Source organism: Aplidium turbinatum, chromosome 2 (assembly GCF_918807975.1).
Source record: "Aplidium turbinatum chromosome 2, kaAplTurb1.1, whole genome shotgun sequence".
Classification (NCBI taxonomy): Eukaryota; Metazoa; Chordata; class Ascidiacea; order Aplousobranchia; family Polyclinidae; genus Aplidium; species Aplidium turbinatum.
This window is the reverse complement of record NC_137473.1, coordinates 25,630,570-25,657,217: the sequence shown is the minus strand read 5'-3', so window position 1 is coordinate 25,657,217 and position 26,648 is coordinate 25,630,570. Positions and strand designations below refer to the sequence as shown.

Genomic DNA, 26,648 nt, shown 5'->3' with positions numbered 1-26,648 from the left:
GGAAACAAATTTTCAAAATCTTTGTCAATTTGACATGGGTCATGCCACACGTCTTAATTTAAACCTTAATGCATGCCCTTTCAATTTTTCCAAACAAAAACATTTCAACAACTTTGCAACCGTTGGATTCAAAGTCCAGTGGAGAGACAACTCTACAACAAAATTCCACTTTATCCATGCGACCGGCTGCTAGGAAGCGTCAAGTTCTTGAGGTAATTTTAAGCTAACAATTATATTACTACATGTTTGTTACAAAGTACCGTACATAAGTAGCGAAGTAGCATTCTTGAGAAAATGTTTGAGTTAGTCTCGAATGACCACAAAAACCTCAGTCATCGCTCACGTAGCAGTCCTTGCGTCGCCCAACGGCAGGTACGCGCACGGTGCTGCGTAACTACCATTGCGTGGCGTCTCAGGGCATAACATGTATTATGCCTTTACACTACATGTCCGCCCAAGCATCGAGGTACTGTAAAGACACCATACAGAAACAGGTGTAGGGGAAGTGTGGGACCTATGGAACACTTTTTTTGAAATGGTCATAAATTTTGTATTTTAACTTCAAACAACCTAAATTTTGGATTATATTATGCTGGTGGGTGGTTTTAACTTATGATAAAGAGAAATTAAAATATGTTGATTGGTTAGCTTGTTACGAGAAAAAACAAAATTTTTTTAAAATGTTTCATTGGTCCCACCCGTATGGGACCAATCGAACACCCGATGGGACCTATGGAACGCTATTGCATTAGAGCTAAAAGCACTGCTCATTGTCAAGCAAAATCTAGATTTTTAACAAAGCACCACGGAAAACATTCAACACCAATCGAAAAAAAACGAATACACAGAAAAATAACAAAAAATTAAACCCACAAAATAAACTCACGTGGTAAAGTTGTTAGGCTACTAAAAATATTAAAAACCTAATAACTCTACCCCTCCAAATTTAAACTTTCTTACTGAAGTGCAGGCGTTTCCAAGATATCACCTTTCAAAGTGAATTCCTTATTCCGAAGTTTTCAGTAGAAACACTATGCAACGAACATTATATATTGAACAGTGTTGCCACTAACAAATTTTGGGTAATAGGGTTCACATTGAACAGTAACATTTCAGCAACGACTGCATACAGAGCTTATTTAAAACCGCAGTGTCTCTTTCTTAGTTTTTTACCATTTAAATGACAAATCCAGCCAGAATAATGATAGCGCCCCTTAGAGATCACACATAAGACAAATCAATAGTTCCATAGGTCCCACATAGCCATGATGTTTAGATAACTGGTTGTAAGTTTGAAATGATGCACTTCAGTGTGTTGCATTCTTGTCTATATACTGTCTAAATAAATGGTTTCACCGGAGATTCAGCGCTAAGAGCCCTGCTTGCCCTAAACTCCAGAAGAATTCTTACAAAGTTAGACCTCAAAGGTACATTTTCAAGCTCAAAAACATAAAAAAGCGTTTGCGTCTTTCAAAACAGCCTTTTCCAGAATTTTCGAAGTTAATTTCTGCTTACATGTCAAAACGGTGTTTCCAAGTATAAATCTTTTTTTAAATCCACTTTTGGTTTGGGAGCAAATCTGGTGTCCCATAGGTCCCGGCGTTCCATAGGTCCCACACTTCCCCTATAACCACACATTGCAAATACAGTACAATAAACAGAATAAGTTTTCACACGGTATATGAGAAGATAATAGGATACGGTATTAAATAAGATCAGTTAAGCTTCTGTGAGCAAGTCTCATGTATACAAGTTAAACAATCATGAAACTTCGCGGAACGTTGTCAACTTTCCTATCGTAAGACACTTTCAAGGAAATATGGTAAATTAAAACAATATGCACTAGTAAGACACAACTATAGTCCTACATTATCTCCCCCTCCAAAAAACACAAGACGTAAGTAGTTAATATGACAAACGTTCAGGTGGTTTTGAGATCTTGCCGGATCTTGTTCTTGTAGATTGGACGTCGCTGGCCTCCGTATTTGCTTCGTTGTTAACTAAGTGATTGTCAATGGAATGAAAGATTTCACATTTCACGTTAGGCCTACTATTTATATCAAATTCACCAGCCTGTGGTATTTTTACCAATACTCTGCGGTTTCTACGAACTGATGTTCCTTGATTGGTGTCTATGATGTATGACCGTTAGGCGTCATACTCGTTTCTCACGACCCCCTTCTGCGTGGCACTGCTGTCTCTAACAAACACCTCATCACCTGGATGGAGGGTGGGTAGCGGTCTCACCATTTCCTCGACTTGTTTACTCATTCCTGGCCACCAAATTGCATCGCGAGCTCGTTGGCGACACTTGACGATTCCCATGAGGCCTTTGTGGATTTTCTCCAGGATATCCAATCGTAATGAAACGGGAATCACTAGTCTTGTTCCTCGAAGTAGCAATCCTTCGTGTACGGACAATTCGCTTCTAAAGGGATAAAATACTTTTAGTTTTGTGCCTAACTTATTTAAGGTCGGCCATTTATTTGTGCAATAATGCATAATCTCACGTTCTTTGATTTGTTCTAGACAACTCTCCGTAGCTGGCAGCAATTCAACAAGAGAACAGACGAAAGCGTGGACCTGCTGACAGTCATCTTCGTCTGTTTTGGAAGGTGGCTCTACCGGAGCTCTAGAGAGTGCGTCTGCAAGGATTAGGTCTTTTCTTGGAACGTGCAAAACAGAATAAAAAAAACGCATTAGGCGAATCCGAAACCGTTGCAGTCGTGGCGTCAATTCTGCTAACGACTTTGCTCCTAAGATTGCAACTAATGGCTTGTGATCAGTTTGGACAACAAACTTCAGTCCTATGACGTAATCAGAAAACCTCTCACATGCCCAAGTGACACCTAGGGCCTCCTTTTCGATTTGAGCATAGTTCTGTTCTGTGGTACTCAAAGAACGCGAAGCAAAGTCGGCAGCAGTGGCCGAGTGGTTAGCGCGTTGGGCTCGCAGTCGAGAGCCTGCATGTTCGACTCCAGCCACCCGCACTTGCTGTTGTTTCTCTGGGCAAGAAACTTTACGATAATTGCCTCTACCCAGTGATCGATTTCGAGTAATGGGTAGCCTAGTACCAAATTTAAGTCATAAGTAGTGTAGACAACCGGAAACAGACATTGCCGTCGGCTGCAGCGTGGGTCAGGTGTATGTCGGAAGGCGTACACCGATGCATAGCTCTCAAGTCCGCTTTCCCGAAATGCAGGATAAAGATAAACAAACAAAAACAAACAAACAAAGCATACAGGGCGCCAATCACCCTTCTGTTGTTTCTGAAGCAAAACGGCCCCTAATCCGAATGAACTAGCATCTGCTGAAACAAAATTGTTTCTCTTGTTGGATCGTAAAAACACAATACTTTTGTGGAACAACATAACTGCTTCACTTTAACAAAGGACTTCTCTTTCGGTTTGGTGGCCGTGCTTAACTATATTTATCGATGCATATACCGCAATATTAGATCCTTTTATGCACGTCTTAAACCATTATGGTTTTGCCACCTTTTCCTTTTGTTGGTTTTGTTACTGTATTTCTTTTTCACAATATCATTTTTTTTTGTATTCTGACAAAGAAAAATAAATTGAATTTTGCTCCTCTTTCCAAGCCCACACAGAATTCTTGGTGAGTAATTCTCTCAGCGGCTTAGCTGCTTCTGAAATTTCTGAGGAAAACTTCCCTAATTGATTGACCATACCGAAAAATCTTCGAACTTCGCTTACGTTCTTTGGAGCACCCATATCGTGTAGCCTATGGCTTTCACCTTGTCTGGATCGGCACGGATTCCTTCGCTGTCGATGACGTGACCTAGAAACTTTATCCGACGTTTTACAAAATTCGCATTTTTCGTTTGATGTTAATCCACACTTTTGTATTCTACTCATTGTTTTGCGCAGCCTGTCGTCATGTTCGTTCTTGGTGGTTCCAAAAACTAAAATATCGTCCATTTCACAAACCACTCCCTCAATAGGCTACCTCCAATGATTTGGGACATTCGTCGTTGGAAATACTCTGGGGCACTTGATATCCCGAATGGCAAACGATTAAAGCAGAATCGTCCGAACGGTGTAATAAACGTTGTCAACAGTTTTGACTGCGTTGATAGTTTGATTTGCCAGAAACCCGATTTTGCATCTAATTTAGAAAAATATTTTGCACCTGCCAGTTGGCTTAAAACTTGATCTACATAGGGTAACGGTTGTTTTTCGCGTTTGTTGAGTTGAGTGTAATCGACACATATGCGTAGTTTGCCGTTTTTCTTTTGGACGACGACCATCCCTGAACATCAATCCGTTGGTTCATTAACTTCCGATATGACACCATCTTTTACCATTTGATCAATTTCACCTTTAACTTTGGAAGTAGAGGGATAGCGACTCTTCTCGCTACGGACACTTGGTAAGGTTCGGCATTGTCACAAATTTTTATGTTGTACTCCCCCTTGAGATATCCCAATTTTCCGAACAAGTATGGGAATGCCTTTTTGTATTTATCTGACTCTAGGTCAAGATTATCCACAAATTTAACTACATTTAATTCCTCTATGGCAGGTTTTCCGAGCAAGGCTCTGCTACCTGAATATGTAACATAATTTTTTGCCATGCCGCACGTTTTTTGTACTACGTAGTAGTCGAAGTATCCGACAATGTTTGTCCATCGGGTCCTTCTAACCTTTGGTCAGGTTTTATCAATTGAAGCTTTTGGAAATCTTTAATTAAGGTTTTTGGTATAACTGTAACATCCGCTCCTGTATCTACTTTAAAATCAATGACGTCGTTGTAAATTTTAATAGGCACGGTCCAATTACTCGTTGAAGACTCATTTATTTCACGTAAGTAAGACGTCTTTTCCTCTTCGTAACTAGTTACGACTTTATCAGCTGATATCGACGAGACTTCCTAGTACATTGCTGCGGCATTGTCTTGCAAAGTGGCCTATCTTTGAACATTTAAAACAAGTAATGAATTCAGCTGGACATTTTTCGTTTTCGTAATGTTTATTTCTACCACATCGTTGGCAGCATTTTCGCTTCGGGAAGAACTTATTGCGACGTTTTCTTTCAACCCCGTCCACGTAGTCGAAAATTTTCTCCGCTCTACCTTGAAGTTCACCTTGTTGCTCTGCAATGCTTTCTGCGTGTCGTGCGGCGTCGATAGCTTTTTGTAAAGTTAACTCTGGGTTCATTTGCATGCGTTCGGACAGCGACTTATTTGTAATTCCTACGACGAGTCTGTCTCGCAGTAGCTAATCAGACATATCGCCATACTCACACTTTTCTATCATGCCATACAGAGAAGTAACATACGGTAGTCATTAAAGCGCTCGCATGGCAGTTGATCTCGGCGGTTGAATACGTCTCTTTCAAAGATTATGTTATTGCGCAGTTTGAAATGGTTGTTGAAGCGTTCCTTGACTACGTCGTAGTTGATCGAATCGGCCTCTGATAATTAAATGAAGAAAACACATCCTCGCCTTTGCTTCCTAGCAAATAGACTAGAGAGTTGACTTGCACTTTTTCAGGTTTCGACGCTAATTGGGATGCTTGCCTATATCGTTCGAATCTTTTAATCCACTGGCCCCACTCGTTATGTTGCCAGTTAAACGCATCTGGTAACATTATCTGATGCGACATTTTATCTCACTTCTGACACCATGTTGAGTTAGTCTCGAATGACCACAAAAACCTCAGTCATCGCTCACGTAGCAGCCCTTGCGTCGCCCAACGGCCGGTATGCGCACGGTGCTGCGACCATTGCGTGGCGTCTCAGGGCATAACATGTATTATGCCTTTACACTACAGTTTTCCATACAGTTTACAATATATATGCTACCTGCTGATATAGTGATTCCCAGCTACATGCAGTTTTAAAACGTTCCATGTATAATTCACCAAGTGCATTAACAAAAAAAGTCCTTCATTTATACATTGTTGTTTTCTTTTTCAGTTACTGGGTAGGGATACACCCAAATTCGAAACCTGAACAATTCGTACCCTGAAAAGATCCAGAGAAAAAAATTAAGAAAAGCCGAAGTTGCTGATCGGAGTTTCCGCAAACAAACAAACAAAAACTCTTAGGATGATTACCGGAAATTTTAAAATGTTTGCAGAAACCCCGATCAACCCTAACCCTTTTAAAATGTTTACGAACACTGCGATTATCAGCGACTTCGGCAAACTCTTAGGATCATTACCGGAAATTTTAAAATGTTTGCGGAAACTGCGGAAAAACGAAAACTGCTATCAGCGACTTCGGCTTTGTTCTATTTTTTCTCTCGATCTTTTCAGTTTGTTTGTTTGCGGAAACTCCGATCAGCGCTTTTTTTATTTTTTCTCTCAATCTTTTCAGGGTACAAATTGTTCAGGGTACGAATTAGGTTGCACCCACTGGCTAGCACTAGTGTTAACAATGAAGAAGCTGAACACACTGAATTGCAGAAAGATGCAATGGTAATGTTTAGTGTATAAATGTGGGTTTTACAGTATTTGTTACTGTTGTTGTAGTGTGCTATTGTGCGTTCTTCTGTTCATAGTTGTCCCGGTATTATAATGTGTCATGCCAAACAGAAATGGTTACTTGTGATGCTGCAACTTAATATGACGTGTTAGATTTCCGTGTTTGTTCATCAAAAGGATGCCAAGCTGCCTTGAAGCCAAGGAGTGCGGCGAAAGGTAAGAAACTTTAACTCTATAATATGACACATTATGAAATAACAGTAGTGTACATTTTAAAAGCTTTGGAAAGAGAAGTGATGCCAAATAATACTGTAAAAGTTGCTTTGCTTGATTTGAAATAAGTTATGTTTATTGCAGCAACTCAGGCGAATGCCCTGGTATCAACACAATCTGTAGGTGTGACCTGCAACTTGCAAGAAAGAAAACGAAGTCCACCAGATTACCTTACTTCCACTCCCAAAAAAGCAAGAATGGCTTTGCAAGACATATCTTTTGAAGATAATGAAATGCACGATCCAAATTTCTCAATAAATACATTTTCGGAAGTGTCTACCAATGAACGTGGTGATTAGCGAAAAGCTGGGGTAAGTTTGTAGACAATGATACTGTTATCTGTTATAGATATTTTATGAATGCTTCCTGATGTATAGAAACACACACATACTGTAAGCGGAAGAGCTCAATCTTTTCTTTAAAATAATGTCATTGATAAGAAGTTTTTGTACAGTGGGCTATATTGCTTGCTGTCACCAATACGGTACCCGGTCATTTGGTCGAAAGACATTTGGTCGACAGGACGTTCGGTCGACAAGACATTTAGTTGACAGAACGATTAATTTTAGGGTTAGAGTTCTGTAACCCTAACCCAAATGTCCTGTCGACCAATTGACTGTCGACCAAACGACCGGCCATGCACCAATACATTGGTGTTGCTCTAAAATAATCTAAAACAGTTCAACTAAAACAGTTATTACGTAATGGGATATTTCTAAAAAATGAGTAGATTGCAGGACCTGTGGGGCATTGCAGCTGCGGCATAACATTACATCATCGTTAAATCTTTAATTACTTGAACAGTTGTAAGCCAAACTTGAACAGGTGCTTGAATAACTTATCATTGCTTATCATTATTACGTCACAGTAACTGCTTACGTGCGTTTGAAATATCGTAATTTATTCTCGTCATTTTAAAATTGTTGCTTGAAGAAGTTGGTCGCGTATTTAACTGTTTTGCTTAGTGCTTGCCAGCTGGACAAAATTTCCCTCTTTTATCCAAGTAATTTGCATTGTAGTGACAAGTTTAGTGGTGTATCGCGTTGCATCCCAAATTCAACAGCCAGTGGCTATTTTTACAGAAATACAATTCTCAAATAGACGTTTCCAGACGAGTGTTTCTTTCGGTCATTACATACAGACGAACGGATCCGGAATCTTATGTTACAATTTTCCCACGAAGAGATTATAGTTTACCACTGTGACCAAGGCTATTTATCAGTAGTTAGCACGGCCACAAAACCCAAAAACAAATAGCAAAAAATAAAACAAAAACAGAGAGAAGCACACATGTAGTAATGAATGACAGCCTAATGAAAAGTGTTGTGGATTAAATTTGCCAGCACCATTTGAATAAATGTATTTTTCAACAACTTTACGTTTGTTTACATCACTGACTTAAATTTGCTGGTATAAGAAAATGGTCATCGTATTGACATATGGGTCATCACGACAGTGTCAATTTGAAATTGTAGGTTAAGTTAATCAACGTTGCTCTACAACGATTGGTGCAAAATACATTGAGCCAGTGTTGTACCAACGATGGCAGTGGAGTTGGGATTACGTGGGCCCACAGATTTTAAAATAAGTTGGCCCAACTGCGACGAATGGTGCAAGATACGTTGGGCCAGCATAGTTGCCAACAATAAACTACGTTGGCAGTAGAGTTGGGATTACGTAGGCCCACAGATTTAAAAATAAGTTGGCCCAACTGCGACGAATGATGCAAGATACGTTGGGCCAGCGTAGTTGCCAACGATGAACTACGTTGGCAGTAGAGTTGGGATAACGTTGGCGCAAAGATTTCAAAAAAAAGTTGGCCCAACTGCGACGAATGGTGCCAGATACGTTGGGTCAACTTCGACCACAACGTAGTGCCAACGGAGGAGCACTATTTTACCAACTGTCACACTACGTTGGGCCGAAGTACAATGTTTGCTGGGTACGTAACATTTGCTAACTGTCTTCTGTAGCTCATTGTACCAGCTGCACTACAAAACTTTCTCTGATTTTAAAAAGAACCACATGTTTAAAGCACTACAAACTACCGCCCTGGTAGTGTCATGAGAATAAGGCAATCGCTGCGAGCCTTCGTATCCCCTTCTCTAGATATCCCTGGGTATTGGTGTATTGTATTTCAAAAACAAGCCTTGAAAACGTTTACTCGGAAAGGTATCACTGTTCCAAGCGTGCTGTGATGGTGTAGCATATATATAAATCTTTTAACGAGGTCCACTGCACCAACATTGCTCTTTGCAGGGGCACAGAGCTCTTGAAATAAAGTACGATAGCTTCAACCTCCGACATTCATTGATTTTTCGCTTTCTCTCTCTGACTCCTCATTCTCGATACTGCTCACGATATGAGTGATCGTCATTTGACGAAATTATTCCGCTTGTATTCCAGATAGCCATTCCAACCAATGCGAAAGCCGGTAATTCGGATGAGTCGCGCCGGCCAGAATACGTTGTGAAAGTACTGATTCACAACTGTTTTCATTGAATATTCATGTCCCCATTACAATAATCACAGTTCATTTCAACCCCTGCTTGCGTTTTGAAGTTTCGTACAATATCAACCAATTGAACTAGACAAGTGCAATTATGACATCACAATGGTAAGCAGGGCTGAAAATAAGTAATGTGCCAATTGAAAGCTTTTGATTAACGATTTCAAAAATATTTTCATTGTCGAATATCTCGAAAAGACGAAAACTAGAGCCAATTCGAAAAAACCAAGTGCATTTTCGGAATCAGGGGCCCTGAAATACTCTAAAATGACCCTCACCTTTTGTGCCAAAATTCTTTTGTTGGCCTGCGTAATGTAGGCCTATGTGTCACGCGATATCGTATTACGATATTATTATATTAACAGTTGCTCGTTGCTTGCCAAGTGAGTTATTGCTTTTATAGTGTTTTGGGAATCAGTAATTTTATTGCAAAATATATATTTAATACTGCTACATAAACACATTAAAGCACGAAATAAGCCCATGAGCAACGGGAAAGTAGTGTTACTAGAAGGGGGTTCAATTACGTGTTACTGAGCTACAAAAGATATATCATCTTGTGTTCCCACAATTTACCAATGTGGTACAGAAAAAGTACTAGAATCTATCAGTTACTACAGTACAAAGTAACATTTCAGAAAGAGCTCCAACCAAGCGAATGAGAATACAATGACATGACAGCATCTAGAGGTGCCAATGTGGGTGTCGAGGAAGGCAAGTTGTAACATCTACTGTCGAGGGTTATTTTTTCTTGAATTAAATCCCTGGGGAAAGAGTCCATGATATTTGGCTCATCTGTTTGCGGAATCTGTATAAAAAATAATACATCACTGTTTTTATTTTTTGCCACTATTTTAACTGTTGTTTTTGAAATCTTATATTGTATGCTATCCGCTCTGTGATTGCATGTTGTCATGGCGAGCAAAGCCTCAATAAAAAAAAATGGCTTGTTTCTGCTCTCACTTTCTGACTTATCGAACTAATTGTAGCTACTGCTAATAAACTAAACAATCCTGATGATTGGTTGGTTTTGAATCTTTATCCTCGGACTGACAAAGCCTTGATAGGTAATTCCTGGTAATTTTGCATACTTGTAGAGGCTTTTGACGCAGGGCCGGTTACCAAGATTGGCAGAGAAAAGTTTCCTATTGTTGCCGGGGAATTATTCCATCCACTAGTTGCCGCTTAATGAAGTGCAATCCTGAAATGCGTTGCTCAAGTGCACACCCCAAAATTAGTGGTAGATTCATTACCCTGCTTTGTAAGCCAAAATATGAAAATTCTGACTACCAAAGTCTTGGTAAAATTATGTTCTGAATTTTATTGACAAGGAAGTGAAAGAAAGAGGAAATCTATGCAAGACATCATTACCCTACTTCATCTTCTTCGTCGTATGAGCTTGCTTCCGGACTATATGTTAGGGCATGAGGTCATCAGCCACTCGACAGTCTCGTCATCCAGGGCCTTCAGTCCAAGCGTTCCATGTGGTGGTTGATGGATTGGGCAGTCATGGTCTACTGTCTGGTCTGTGGCACCACACTCGCATCCCGGTGAGGGAGCCAGGCCCCATCTGCACATGTCTCAACGAAAATGACCGACGCCGGTTCGTAGGTGGTTAAGCTGGACCCACGCAAGTCTTGCGAGGGACATTCCCGGAGGGTGGGGATCGACGCCGGGTAGGAAATCACGGAGTCGGGAAGTGTTGTTTTGCCACTCCATGTTCCATGTGTAGTTCGTCCAGTGTGCCGCACTTATTCCAAGATCTTCAATGATGTTCAGAAGCTGTCGTGCGGCGGGCACAAATGGGCGTCTTGATTTCAGTCGCTGCTGTTCTCCAGGTAGGCGCTGGAATGTACTGTGGAGGAGGTGGTCGGGGTCTAGTGCGCGACAAGCAAGGAAAATCATGGCTTCATTACGGCGAAGCTCAGCAGGTTGGGTGCCTGCAAGGATGGGAAGGCAGTCCGTTGGAGTGGGACGCAGGTATCCAGTCACAGTGCGTCGTTGATGGCAGTGTCAATGTGGCGGGTGTGAGAGCTGCGGCACCACACTGGAGCGCAGTACTCAGCGGTAGAATGGACGAGAACCAAGGTAGCTGTGTGAAGGGTTTTCGCATCAGCTCCCCAGCCGGAAGCCGCCTCAAAAGTGCAGCGCGCACAGACAGTTTTTTGCGCAGTGACTCCAGGTGTCGTCGGTACGTGAGAGACCTGTCCAGGGTTACGCCGAGGTAGGTGGGTTCGGAGCAGTATGGCAGGCGTTCATCATCGGTGGTAATGTTGATCTCACGTTTTGCTTCTTTATTGTTCAGATGGAAGGCCGCCGACACTATCTTTGCCTTGCTGAGCTGTAGCTTCCATTTTTGGAGACATGTTAATATACTTGACATGTCCTGGCTTAGGTTCCTCTCCATTGACTGCCAATCTCCGGCTGGATGTAGGAGAGCCAGGTCGTCTGCGTAAGCATACTTCCTGGAGATGGTGTCAGGCAGGTCATGGATGTAAGTGTTAAAGAGGAGGGGGCCAGGACAGAGCCCTGTGGGACGCCGTTCCTGAGTCGATGTAGTCTACTTCGTCGGCCGCTACCGGTGGAAAGGGTAAAGCTGCGGTTTTGCACAAGTTCCATAATCATATGGACCAATTGGACCATGTGCCTGTCAGGAAGGAGACGGAGTAGTTTGCAGGTAAGGCCGCTGTGCCATACAGTGTCGTAGGCAGCCGTGAGATCGACAAACACAGAGCCAGCCTTCTTTTTTGCCGAGAAGCTGTCCTCGATGTCTTGGGTCATCAGAGTGACCTGGTCTACAGTTGAATTTCCGTGGCGAAAGCCGGCTTGTTCCCGAGGAAGCTGAGGGTCTATTATCGGTTCGACACGGGCGTAGATTAGTCTTTCGAGTATCTTGAAGGGGATACAGAGCAAAGAGATGGGACGGTAGCTCTTCAGGTCCCCTGGGGGCTTCTTCGGCTTTGGGACTGCAACCACTAGCGCTCTTCTCCAGATTCTTGGGATGCACAGGTGACGCAAGCAGCAGGAAAGGAAGTCTTTTAATCAGGACCTCATAGTGGGGGCAGCTTGGAGTATTAGTTCCGGGCATAGGTGGCCAAGGCCCGGGGAGTTGCCAGGCTTTAGGTGCTGGAGGGCAGAGGCAAATTTCTCTGGGGTAAACTCACCAGAGATGTTGCCCTCGACAGGTGTTGGGACCTTCCAGAGGTCCGTCATTTCCTTGAAGACGGACTTGTCTGATTCACGGTCTCTCACTTTGTGCACTCCATTTTTCACAAGTTGTGAGGCGATGGCATTTGCTGAAATGGGGCATTGGCGTTGAGAGGCACGTGATCTGCCAGTGAGGTTGTTTAGGGTACTCCATGCTGTGCGGCTGGAGTGCGTGAAGTCAATGGCTTCTGTCCAGCGCTCCTTCTTCTTTCAATCCAATCTTGCCAACAGAGCTGTTGCTGAGTTGGAGGTGCCCTGGGGGGAACGAAGGAAGTCGCGGTAGAGCCTGTCGCACTCCACATCCCAGCAAGGTATGTAGCTTTTCCATCGACCTCGCGGGATGGAGTCTTTTACTGCAGATATGATTGCATCACAGAAGCCCTGGTAGGCTTCGTCCACTTTGATGGTGTGTGGGGATGGGAAGTACTGCATAGTTTCGTTTGTGAGGAAGCTGTCGTATTCCCAATCGGCTATTCTGAAGTTCCATCGCTTGACAGGCTTTTCTCGGAATAGGTGTGGTGAGCAAGGGGGACGTGATAAGCGAGGGTCGATGTTGAGACCTTGGGAACTTCTCTAGCACACGTCTGTCCGGCAGGCGATCATCGGGGTCATCACTTGCGAAAGCCAGGTCTGGGTTTGTGCGCCAGTGTTCCAACGACCGGAGAGGAAGCTCGCTGCGCCCTTAGGATCATACTATAAGAGGGCGAGGTTGTTGTTAGTTTCCCAAGCGGCCAGACTTTCTCTGTCGTTATTGATGGAGTTGTAGCCCCAGTCAGTGTGGTGGCAGTTAAAGTCACCAGCGTAGAGACTGGGGTGTGGGAACACTGGGATGGTAATTGATGTTATCCGCGAAGGTGGGGGCTTGTAGACATTGACGATGTTGTAGCCTGCTACATCTACACAAAGCCACTCGATCTCCTATTGAGCTTGATCAACCAAGGACCAGCTCAGCCGGTCATGGACAAATGTGGCAAGGCCGTGTTTCCTGCTGCAGGTTGCGCCTGCAAGTGTAAAGTTGGTTAGTACCAACTTATCCACAGATGTGCAGTGGGTCTCCTGGAGGAGGATGATGAGGGCTTGATGCTTGGTGGCCAGGTGCTCGATGATGCTGAGCTTGCTGGTCGTAATGTCCTCGGTGTTCAGCTGCAGTACGGTGGGTCATCGGTACTTTTCGACAGTGCGAGCACTGCCGTGCCCTGAAAAGGGCATTCCCCTACCCACCCTGCACAGTCTCGTTAGCTCTTGTTTGACAAGCTTCGTTTCGCATACGTTTCATTTGCGTTTCGTATGTTACTGACGAGGGGACCACGTGAAGGTGCTTGTCTTGCTCCCCTGCTTCATGCAACTATGCAACAGGGTGAGTTCTCGGTCCACATCTGTTGCAATCTCGGTCCAATATGTGTTGATGATTTATCTATTCAGTTGAATAAAATCAATGCTGGATGTACAGTAGGTCACAATTTTTTTAAATCACCTTCTATTTGCAGATGACATTTGCTGCTTTTCACCTAGCCTAGATCGTCAATAAGACCTTATAAATGTGTGTGAAAATTTTGCTAGCAAGCACAAAATGGTGTTCAATGCTACAAAGTCCGCTGGAATGCTATTCTCTCCTCGCTATTTTAAGTTACCATCTCCACCTGAACTCGTGATTTCAAATCAACTTGATGCTTTTAAAGATAATATTAAAGACCTGGGTGTTCATATCAACTCGTCATTAAAAGATGAGAATGACATAAACAGACAAACAAGACATCTTTATTTTATTGTGTTGGAATTAAGTTAAGGGCTAACTTCTCGAAGTGCTCAATTTCCATCAAAAACTTATTTCAGGAACATTGTTGTGTTTCTTTTTATGCAAGACAACTTTGGTGTAATTTCTTCCGTATCTCCATCAATCATTTACGTGTTGCATACAACAATGCCTTTCGTATATTGCATGGCTCACATCGCTATGCTAGTGCTCGCACTATTCAAATTGAAGAAAATATCTTGACCTTTGATGCAGTACTTTGCAAATCTCTTTACAACTTTTAGTGTAGATGTCAATCTTCAAAAAAATTGTTACATGGCTGCTCTCTACAATTCTGATGCTCTTGTCAAATCGTCGTATTTCAATTCTGCCATTCGCAGTTTACTTGTTGACAATTCTCCGCAACAGCGTTATCTGTTAACTGGGATATTGTGCTTATTACTTGTTTGTTTTTTGGATGTTTGATAGTAAATATCGACATATTGGTCTGATGCAAATAAATAATAATAATTACCACTAAATTATGGAGTTTGTAAATGGTAGCAACATCTAAAACTTCTGCAAATTATAAAATTTAATGTTTTTCCAGAAGAAATAATTTTTTCAACGAATAAGAACCAGAAACAAGAGTAGTTTTTTTAATTTTTTTGATGCATTTTAAATTATTGAATTTTTAAATTGAACTCTGTGCTAGAAATAATATCTATTTTACTTTTGGAGGAGGAAGACGTTTGATTCTTCTAAATTCTGGAACCTGTACTACATCCAATAGTGAGGCGTCAACACTGATCAAGTTTTTGTACACACATTCATCAGGGTCAACATTGGTTGCTTCCGAGGCTTTTACTAAAACATGACTCTGGAAAAAAATAACTGAAATTTAAGTACCTTGAACTAAACAATACGGATTAGAACAAAAACAGATTTAGTACAACTTAAATGTATGACCTAATCAATCTTTTCAATGAAACGATGCACCTGCCACTAATTTCTTTGTGCGATATTTATTTCGCACGATACATATTTCTAGTGCGAAGTCCCGGAGCTGTGTGTGGCTGTGGTCAAGTTCGTAACCTTGTGTAAGTTTTATATTTTGGAAGGGACAAAGCTTTTTTCCAGGAGAAGCAACATTTTCAGTGACGTCATAAACAAAGGCGATAAAAATTGCTCTAAAACTGAGGTAAAAGTTACAATTTAATTGATGATGAAAACTTAACTTTGAAAGGTATTTTTTGTCTGGTAATGCGGAGCGGAGGGTAGCTAGCACAAAATCCCGGGAGGAGCAAATGAGTAGCTGCAAGAAGGGTCTGGTGGGCCTCCCCCATAAATTTTTGAAAAAAAATACCTTAAAAGTGCGCATTCTAAGAGTAACTCCAGCCTTATCAATAGAAAACTTTATCAAATAATGCTGTAACAGAGGGTGAACAGTTTATTTAAGTTACATAAAAATAAAACAGCGGTAAGAATAAATATACTGGACTAGCCCTATAAATGGTAGTTTCAGGGGTAGGCTTCAGTATGTCAATAAATACCTTTCGTACAAAGCACAACACAGTAACCTACATTAGGAATGGGTACAAAATTGCAAAATCAAGAATTCAATAATTAGTACACGTGAACTTTATGCTATGGGTCAATGTTGAAGCACTACCCAGGGTTCGATCTTAGCGCTGGTCCTCTGGCCAATGTCTAGTGCGAGTTCCTCGCGGACCAGTACGAATCGTTTCGCACTGGTCCGACTGTCCAGTGCGAAAACATCATCGCATTATGTCGTTTGATCGTTTAGTGCGTGGTTCTCGTTTGCGCTTCTATTCAAACAAGAAAACACGTGATCTGTGCGTGTTAAACCGTAAGAAAAAGGCAGCAACATCACGTGTTAAATCAAAAGAAAAAAGCAATCGCAACATCACGTGACGATATTAAATCGAAAGAAAAAGGGGAATTGCAACAACACGTGAGCTCTGGTAGCCCAGCCCCAGTAGATTGAATGTCTTGCCTAGATAAACTGTTGTTACTGTTATTGCCATTGTATATTTTCATGTTATTGCCACCATTCATCAGGCCTCGAAATATCCGGCGGACATGACCGCCGGAATGAACTCGAATGTCTGCCGAAGCCGACTCATTGGTTGGTCATAAATGACCGCCGCAAAATTCTTGACAAAAATAAAGCTAATGCTGCAAAAATATATTTTAAATTTGAATTGTTACAATTGTTTGTTTAACGCAATAAAATACGGAGCTGAAACAATAATAGTACAGGCAATTGCTTTAAAGATCACATTAAAGTGGCGTGGTTAACGAGCTGATGGCAAAAGTAGCCATTTTTACATCATTTCAACCCTGGGTTTTTTTTCGCTGACGCTTTTCGGTCATTTGTCCGAAATGACTTGAAAAAATTCGGTCATTTTTTATTTATTTCGGTCATTTTTTCTGATGAAAATATTTCCTTTCAAGTAGCTGATACAAACCAAAATTTGCTCTTCCTGACTAGCTACAACATAGGCGCCAACTTTTTATGCTGTATTGATGCATAAAACAATAGATGAACTAGCGATCGGCAGCAGGACAACATTTTTTGAAAGCAAACCGCAGCAGCTTTGCGATAAATAATCACTAGAACGAGTAGGATGCTACAATTCCACACCAAACAAAATCTGTCATTTTTACATTGATTCAACGTCTGACGTTAAATCAATGTAAAAGTGACTGATTTTGCTGCCTGCGACATAGCAAAAATCTACCATTTTGTGTCGATTCAATGTCATCAGATGTTGAATGCACCCAAAAACAACATAATTTGCTACGTAGACGGAGCGTGCGTTTAGCTTTATGCGCTTGCAAACAGACTCGATGTTGCTTTCAAAAGTCGAAACGTCTGCAGTGAATTGTCGCGGCAGTGAATCGCTCGCTGTGAAAATGAACTTGAAGTCTCGGCACGACGTAACCACCAACCAACACAACAATGGCTGGTTCAAACCGCATTGCGCACACACGACATAATCAACGCAGTAACGGACTCACGCAAACTGCATGGCGCACACACGACCGTTGCCATGGAAACCCGATCAAAGGCGGGGAATATGCGCATCTTTTGTTTCATCTGCAATGCTAAAACAGGTCAGTAATAAAGTTGAAAGCAGGTCAGTCATAATTTGCGATATTGTAGTCAAAAGGGAGCTATGTCAAGTCGAAAACTTAATCAAACGTCTCTCCGTGCTTCCCACGACAATCTTGTTTTTATCAGTAAACGGGACGGACCAGTGCGATCGCGTGCGGACCAGTGCAAATGGTGAGCCACTGGTCCGGTTGGCCAGTGCGAAAAAAAGTTAAGGTCGACCCCTGACTACCAATGTTTTTTTTTAGTTTGGTTGCAAACCCCTCCAAACAATCAGATATCAAAAATAAGGGGTGGGCGCAAATAGTTTTTCAGAGGTAATTCTAGAACCACTTGTCAGAAATGCTTGCAATTGGTCTTAAAAGATGCAGAATAACAGTCTGAGCAGTTTGAGACCTTATTTTTAATCTAACAGAAAATCAACATCATGTATTTCTTTATAAAGTGAGATTTTTTCTTTTTCTCTCCCTTTACCTATTTTCCTGTGACGTATTTTGGCCAGTTGACTTGCGGACGGGGGGGTCGTTTCGACACTATCACTTTGAGCTCATGTAACTCAAAAACTACGCAAGATAGATCAATCAAATTTTCACATGGTGTAGATAATTTATCTGACAACATAACATCGAAACTCTTTTGCAATTTGTTCAACAGCGCAACTTGAAAAATCAAATAATTTGATGGTTGGTCATATTTTTTTATTTGACTTGAGACATTGCTTCGTAATTAACTTATAATTGAGTGTGACGGGTTAATTCCATTGTGTAGATTTTAATCTCTTACGCGGAGACGTCGTCCACGCTTCAAAGAAATCGTAATTGGCGTCCGACTCGCGTTCGCTTGTTGTTTTGCCGGAGGCATTGTAAAAAAAATTGCTTTGTTTCAACATTTGCAGAGAATGAGACAAAATCACCGCAAAAAAACTATTTCAAGTTATTCTTGAGCCACATGTTTATAGTCTACACTTTTTCAAACGTACTGTCATCACTTGATATTGGAATTAAATCAAGCAAATTTTTTTTCACATTCACACTGTCGAATTTGGTTATGCATGATCAAGAAACACTTTGTATTTCACAGCACATCTCAGGAAGCTATTTATTCGTTTTTAACATTATTTCAACGTCTAAAGAGGTTGAATCGATGTAAAAAGTGTCTGATTTGCTGTCTGGGTAGCGGTTGAATACAGAAAAGTAAGGTAGCCTAATGGTGTCACGTGGTATTTGAACAACAACCTATCCAAAGGTAGTCACTTGCTTCGATAGGAGCTTGTTCCATTTTAGGCCATCATGCACTCCAAAAACAAAGAGCGTCTAAAATTCCTGACTGATAAACTATGTCACGATGCATTCCAAAGTGAAATGTTTCAATACTTACCAACAATGATCACTTTGAATGAAACAATTTTGCAAACAGTTGTGACAAAATGTAGTGATAATAATTGTTTAGTCAAATCGTGTTGGTAGGCTATAGAAGAGGTCGTTTGTCAAATGGAACTCCCGTTCTGCGTGACAAACTCAAAGTCGTGGCATAACGATACAAAAAATAGAAAAAATTTTTTTTCAGGCCGAGTGCTGTTGTCGCAAAAAAACAAAAATCACTTAAGTGTTGACTTTTTCCTTGGGCAAAATTGAAGGTTATTGATATTTTAAAAATGCACGTTTGTGTCAAAATGATTGAAGTGTTTTTTTCATGTTGTTAACTAGATTTGCAAAATAACGTTTTCTACATTTTTTTTCTAATTTGTTAGACATGCATTTTGTGTCAAGTTATTTATTACGCATTAGAAGATTTCTTTCTGTTCAAATTTTGAAATAGCATTTTAGATGCAGTTTGCGGTTGATGGCGTTACTGCAAAAGCCATCTTTAGTAATTGACACACATCCAAAAACAAAAGACGCATAAACTACTGCTGGCTGATAGACCACGTCACAATACATCATAATGATGTTTTTCCGAATCGAAGACCCAAAAAAACAATTTTGTCGTATATTAGTTATGACGTCTGCAGACGTTGAACCAATGACAAAAAGTGATTTGCTGATTTGAAACAAAGTGATTGCTGTTTCCAATGTGCAAACATTTTGATAAAAAGTAATCAAGTTTAGGCCACAGCTTTCTGGTCCATTTAGGCTACTATGGTCAATCAACTCACGTTGCAAATAACTTGTTTTGTGTAAAGTCTTGCTTGTGAAAAATACGAAGTAAAAACACAAAAATGAAGTAAGCTATATTTACAAAGTATTATATTCTTGAATGAACCATAGTTTAAAAAAATACTTTGAACAGGTTTCATCTGATAGAAGTATAATTGATATCATCGCAAAGGATCAAATAGCTGTGAAAATCACTTCAAGCAATTCTTTAGGGTGATTTTCATTATGCAAACCAAGGTGAACCTCAATACACATAATTTATGCCAAACGATAAAAATCGTTCTTTCTTTTTTTCAAGGACAGAGAAAACGATCCGTATAAAATATAATTCAATTCAACACATTTTCCTTATTTTGTCAGATATGCACTTTGTGTAACAATGCTTTAGAAAAATTGCTGAGTATGGTATGGCGTTTGAGATGCAGTCAGAGAATACAACTCTATGGTTGATGGCGTTATTACAAAAGTCAATCTTTTGTCACGGAAATGTATTCGAAAACAAAAAGGCACAAAAGCACTGACTGATAGATTGCGTTACGATATGTTACAAAAACGAGGCATTGATTTCAGATTATTTCAACCCAACAAACAACTTTGCTCCAAATGACACAAACGTCCAAATTTATGGAGAAAAAGATATAGGCCTACACCGTTTTGTGAAAATAAGCTTTTGAAGACGAACATTTGAATGAAAAGTTTGAAATTATTGAGTTGGTCCTAATAGTGTTTCTGCTGAGATATATCAAAACTTTTCAATCCTCGTATAAAAAAATAATTTTGTAATCTCTCAAGCAACTGCAAAATTACTATTTAGGTAAAGATTCAGTGATGATACAATATGCACAATGGTTGTCAAAGCACAGTAATTTAGCTGCGCGTGTTTTTCGACAAAAGCCAAGCAGTTTAGATAGTCTGTGTCAAGTTCTTTTCAGTATCCATCAATCTCTCGTTTTCATAAAACATTTTCACAACATCCATAAATATTCATGTGAATATAAGTGTACAGGTACATGCAAAAGTTTATTGGCGGGTCAAGAACGCACTCCTTGCTTTCCGAAAAGAAATCAAGAAACTTACCACATCAGTCTGTTTGTTTTATGAGATACACAGAGTTTTGGCAAGAATTTTCCTACTGCTTCTTGTTGTAAGTTAAAAACAAAATGTATTCGCCATAGAAAACAACGTAAAATTACATTTTTTCAGCATAGCATATCGGATGCTCTCTGATAATTTCAAAGCAACTCAAATGTTATTAAAAGAATAATCAAAGTAACTCAAAACTCGAGTTTGCAAACAAAAGGCGGAATCATTACGGTTGAAAGCTTTACAACAAAACCAAATCATGAGATATCTGCGTCGCAGTTCCACGCACGGCGGCGCTCAGTAATCCTATTAATCCGTATAATTTGAAAACAAAAGGGCTAGCTAGTAGCTAGCTAAAATATCAGAGTATGTTATGAAAATCATGCCATATCTTTAAAACTATAGACAATAGCAACGTCATTTAAAGCGGAATAAATACTTGAATAATTTTTAGGAAAAGTCAAGAAATTTTAAAGCTGTGGATCGCGTAGTTCTTTAATGATATTGCTTTGAAAAGTAGCCTACCAAGTCCCCACCGACCCCCCCCCACAGGAAATAGGGTTAAAAAACTTTGTTTTGCATTTTTTCAGAGTTTTGAATGAAAAAATATGCTTACAATTTACCAAATTAGACTAGTGACGGAGTAGTTATAATAACAGTTGCCAGCCTTCTTCCTCTGTAATGTTGGAAAAAACAGTTAAAATTTTCTATGGTCTTAAACTGAAGAAACATAACAAGTAAACTGGGTAAAGTATATATACTGTACGTAAAAATACATACAAATAAGTACGCAAAATAACCTCTATGTCTAAATACACGCATTAAACACAGGAAAGTGTTGCAGTGCTAGTGTGTAAAGAGATAGAGTCCATAAAGTTACAATACTTCGAGCACCATCTCCCAGAAAGTTCATTCAACATTATATGCGGTTAATGCTTTAATGGCAGAGTCAAAATCTTCCCATGTTACGGTTGAGGAACACTGAAGTTTACTCAGGTAAACTTTCAGGTTCTGGCATATGTTTGCATAGGCAAACGTTTGTAGTTCTTTTTCAATCTAAACAGTTTACTAGATCTAGGAAGTGACAAACAGGCAGAGATGTACGTATACACCGCAAATTTTAGACTTTTAGACCGTAGACTTTTTGTTTACGCTAATGCTTACGGCCACATTTTTTTGGATAGTTTGCGCTTGAGGCTACGCCGTAAAGTTTTCGCGATTTTTTAGCGCGTAGGGTCAATCAACGCATACTTTTTAATGTATTTTTTTCACTACAACACGCCAATACCTTCCCGCGCTGCAGTTGAAAGAATGTTTTCAATGGGCAAAGACATATTGGAACCAAAACACAGAAAAATCTCAGATGAATACTTTCAGATGCTTGTGTTTCTTTGTGGAAATTCAAAATAAAACTTGTTTGTTTCGAATGGTTTATACCGTGTGAATGTTTGGCAATGGCACCTATCAAACACAATGAGTTTACGCTAGTGTATGCGCTGACGACGCCAATTTTTTTACAAGTTACGTTGACGCATACGTTGTATGATTTTTCGAACGTTTGCGTTTACGATGACGGTATCAATATTTTTTGTAAGCGCGTACATCACTACAAACAGGTATCACAAGCATATCATTTTTGGTAGTAGCCTACATAACATTTTCTTTGGTTTTATCATCATAAACACCCACTTCTGAAAATGCATCAACATCAGTAGCAATACTAAAAGGACCAACAAACAACAAATTGAGATCACAAATTTTTCTCTGGGCCAAATTTTTCTTTGGTTTAATAAACCAACTAAATTCATTTGCATAATTCCACGACTTGTGATCAAAATTTAGGGAAATAAAGCGAGTCAAACAATCAACATAGTGCTCAAACACTGTTCCATGTGTTGTCGTTGCTTTAACCAGGAATGCTGAATATAATTTTTGAGGACCCAACGTACTCTCAATGTCACTGATGACTTGCAAAAGTTTCCTGTTGAGCATTATGTGTATGATATATATTAGGGTGGTCATTAAAAATCATTTTTTTGAAATTTACTGCTCCTAACCCTTAAAATCACAAACAAAGATGTACTATCCAGAATACAAACCAACATAGAAGTTCTACAAACAATTAAATCAAGAAAATTGAAATATTTTGGCCACATGATTCGCAATAATTCTATTCAAAGACAACTACTAGAAGAAAAAATGAACGACAAACGAAATAGGGGCAGACCACCAAGAATTTGGACTAATGATATTGAAGACTGGTAAGGACCTAACTACAAAACTGCAGTAGAAAAATCTTACAACAGAGAAACTTGGCGTTTCATTGCCTCCAACCCTTGACGAGAGGAAGGAACTCAATGATGATGAACCCTTAAAAAGTTTCCTCCTTACAAAAAATGAGGTCTTGCAAAAAAATTTACATTTAAACATGATTCAGAGGGTGCACGTGACCCCTCAAATTCTGCATCCCCCTAAAAATGCAAAATTTGGATATCTCGAAAACCGCTTGAGCTAGAGATGTGCTTTTGGTGTCTAAAGATGCAGAAGACAAGGTTTTCTGTAGGCTTTCTGAACATTGAATATGCCTAATGCTTATCTTGAGTAGAAAAGCAGTTATTTTGAAAAAAACTACTTTTTAGGGTTTTGCTTGTAAGGTTCTAAACCAGGAGTGACGAACCTTTTTGCAGTCACGGGCCACTTTGTCAAGTACACATGAGTTATCGGGCCACACAACTTTTTAATCGTAACCTACTATGAAATCTTTTAGATGCGACTCAAGATAGTATTCATGAAAAGTAACAATTAACGGCAGATGAAAGTAATAAAACCCACACAGTTGAAATTATCTTATGCAGAATCAAAACATACAACCAGGGGCTACAAGAGGGGGGAAGTCGGACAAGTTTCCCCCCTAAAAAACATTGCAAAGGAAAAACGAGTAGTTTTTTGCTTTTGCACTTTTGAGGGGGACCCATTTTTACTACTAAAATAAAAACGTACTAACTCAGAAATAAACAAGTTCTTAAATGAAGTGCGTATTAGTTCCAAGTTTTCCAAGTATTTCTCAATTATTGTAAATGTCACTCCAGATGCTTCTCATCAAGAACAAATCATTTTCATGTTAAGGTAGGCGATGTTGAACAGCTTCAAGATGTAAAATCTAAAGCTGAAATGATTTCTGCATCACTGAACGGTTTCGATTATATTGATAGTTTCAACTTAAAGCTGGTGCTGCTATATGACTAAGCGTGAACTACTTTTGCTTGACAACTGAACTTTAACTTCAAAATCTGCGTCGGCCAGGCATATATGATGTTGTATCCAACATATCTGGAAAAGTGAAACATTTCATTCCAAGCACGATTAAAGAAAGTAAACCATGTCTATTTTTTGTTTACAGATGTTGTTGCTTAAATCTGGTTGGAGTTCATAGTGTTGCCTACAGCGTTGTTCAAATGTCATATCTTTTTTGGAGTAATTGAACGACTGTAAGCTTGTGACATTTTTAAAGTTATAGCCCAGTCAGAGGGAAAATTCTAAAAAGCTAAAGAAAGCTGTGCTATCATCTTTGCAAAGAAATTTGACTTTGAGAAGGTAATCAAGGCGTGGTGCTATCAAACCCAATGCTTTACATTACCATTTTGCAATTGAAGCTCAAAAGATGTTACTTAAATGCATCAAGTTGGAACCAACAAGAGCTTGATTTGAAGCTGAGTCAGTGCTAAAGTAGCCTACAATTGGCAGTTTTAAATTTGTGAATGCTTTGCATTATGTGGATTACGGTCCTAAACAAGATTCACTGATAAATTTAATGAAGTTAAAGGAAGATGTAATTTAAGTAAAAGAAAACTGAGAAGAGTAGGCTGCTTCTCGCAAACTAAAGTTGTTGCAGCAATTATAAATTTAAAAGAAGATGATTTTATTTTCCTGAGGAGAGAACGCTTTTATAACTCCACTTAACTAGCTGTATCATTCGAACGAAATGTATTCTACCATACATTGCAAAGAATTCGGTGGTTGTTGGAATTGACAGATGTATTGTAATGTAGGCCTATCAACAAACTCAAAGATATCGTCAATGAGTTTGAAGTTTCATGAAAATTTCATCGTAGGCCTGTGTCCGATGTGCAGTTGCAAGCATGTGGGACAAACTTAAAACATTTGTATATACAACAATGACATTTTTCAAGACATTTTGGATGAGTCGGCACTTTTGACAGAAAGCTACAAAGCAAACTTCAGCAACAACCGCCACACGCTGGCAATTCCTTGTGAGTGAAAGCCTCGTTTGATCTTTTCTCCGAATGGTCTCACTTTTATTACGTCACAATCAAACTTCAGTTCCGGGTCAGCGTAAGGGAATATGAATATGACATCATAATAAACATGACGATAAAATAACCGATATAAACTAAAGACGTATTAAAACAATCGCATTTTACAAATCTTTCCTCACAAACTTGTTGCTGGGTATAAATTGGGGCACCGGGCGATGTAGTCATTTCATTATTGAAAAGTTAAACATGAAGCAAAGTCAAACATCTATTTGCACATTCTTAAAACCAGCTTCCAAAAGGCGTCGAGATGATAACGCTGAAGAAGCCACGTCCAGCACGAATGAACGTAGAGATGACATTGATGAAGAAAGCAGTGCTATTAACGCTTAATTGCTGCAGCAACACTAAACGCAGTCTTTGTGAGAAAGACTAACCATTGCGAATTTGTGAACATACACATTCTATGAAATCTGTCTGAAAACTCTCGCCCACCCAGAATTCCCCTCTTCTAAGAAAAAATCGATGCATATGGCCCTGGGTAAGCGAAAAAATTCTTCGAACCTGCACTCTCTCATGCAAACATAATATAGGCCTACAAAACAAATGTTACGTTATTCAAATAGTAGTAATAGTCCAGTTTCAATTGGGTGATGTCCCCGTTACCGAGGGTAGCCGGAATCACCTCTAAGTGCCGCAAATCACCTTCACAGTTCACACCCTGCCTCCACATCGATTTGTCCAACGTGTCTTTTTTTGTCAACCTTGTCCTCTTTTGACCTGTTTTTTTTTTTCACTGAGACTTTTCGGTCATTTGCCGAAATGACTTGAAAACATTCGGTCGTTTTTTATTTATTTCGGTAATTTTTTCTGACGAAAGTATTTCCGTTTTGACCGAATTGACCATATATTTTTTTGGACATTTTGACCGAATTGACTACATTTTTTTTTTGGACATTTTGCTAAAAAGTTGGTCAATGACTGATAAATGACTGAAAAAAAAACCCATCTTTTGACTAACGTGTCCTCTTTTGTGTATTTGAACTTGTCTGTGCATTATTGAATTGATAGTATCTTTATTTATGTGTAGTTCTTCAAAATATTCTTTCTCTTTTTTACCTCATCTTTCTGCTACAAAACTTCATGTGCTCTAGCTTTGTTTTAAATGGTTTATGCTTCTTACTGCTTGGTAGAAACTATGACATGAGTTATTTCATGCATGTTTTTTGATTTTACAACAATGTAATAGTGATTTTATGCATTTTCTTTCGTGAGACAAGATTGTTCAGATGTCAGGGCAGGTGATGGAAAGCTAGGTGAGTGTAACTTTGTCCAGGTCTGCTATGCCAGTGCTACTCAAACTTGTTTATGCCGTGTACCGGCTGAGCATCTTTCATCACTTGGCGTCCCGGTCAATTTGCAAAAAAAGACGAGAGCAAAGTCATTATTACGTTTGTAACAAATACACAAAAAAAGAAGTAAAAAAACACTTTTATTAATGGTCTTTCAATTTTTAATGCGAAGTGTGCGCTTGCTTATTTGCAACCAGCTTATCCAATTGCGGTTCAATGGAAGACAATGCTACTCGAAGAGGAGCATGGATATCCAACGCGTTTCTGTGTTTTCCCTTTAAACAGCTCATGGTAGAAAAGCCAGCTTCACATAGATATGTAGAAGGAAATGGATGCAGTGTTTTAATAGCCATGGTACACAGTCTCGGATATTCTGTTTTTATTTTGACCCAGAAGCTTGCAAGGGAGTTTGATTCAAAAGATTTTCGAAAACCTTCATCAGCAGATAGATCCAATCATTTATCTTTTAAATCGA

General features: G+C 39.7%; 1 protein-coding gene across 1 annotated transcript in view; it reads right to left on the bottom strand.

Moving 5' to 3' along the window:
* Positions 1-8,774: 8,774 nt before the first annotated feature.
* The window catches only part of LOC145765096 (uncharacterized), a 55,750-nt gene continuing 37,876 nt past the window's right edge, over positions 8,775-26,648 (bottom strand). The window contains exons 3-4 of the mRNA XM_082576849.1: positions 14,903-15,049; positions 8,775-10,038 (exon numbers count right to left, since the gene is read on the bottom strand). Of these exons, the coding sequence (XP_082432975.1) occupies positions 9,865-10,038; positions 14,903-15,049 (321 nt within the window). The 3' untranslated portion in view covers positions 8,775-9,864. The remainder of the gene's footprint in view (positions 10,039-14,902; positions 15,050-26,648) is intronic.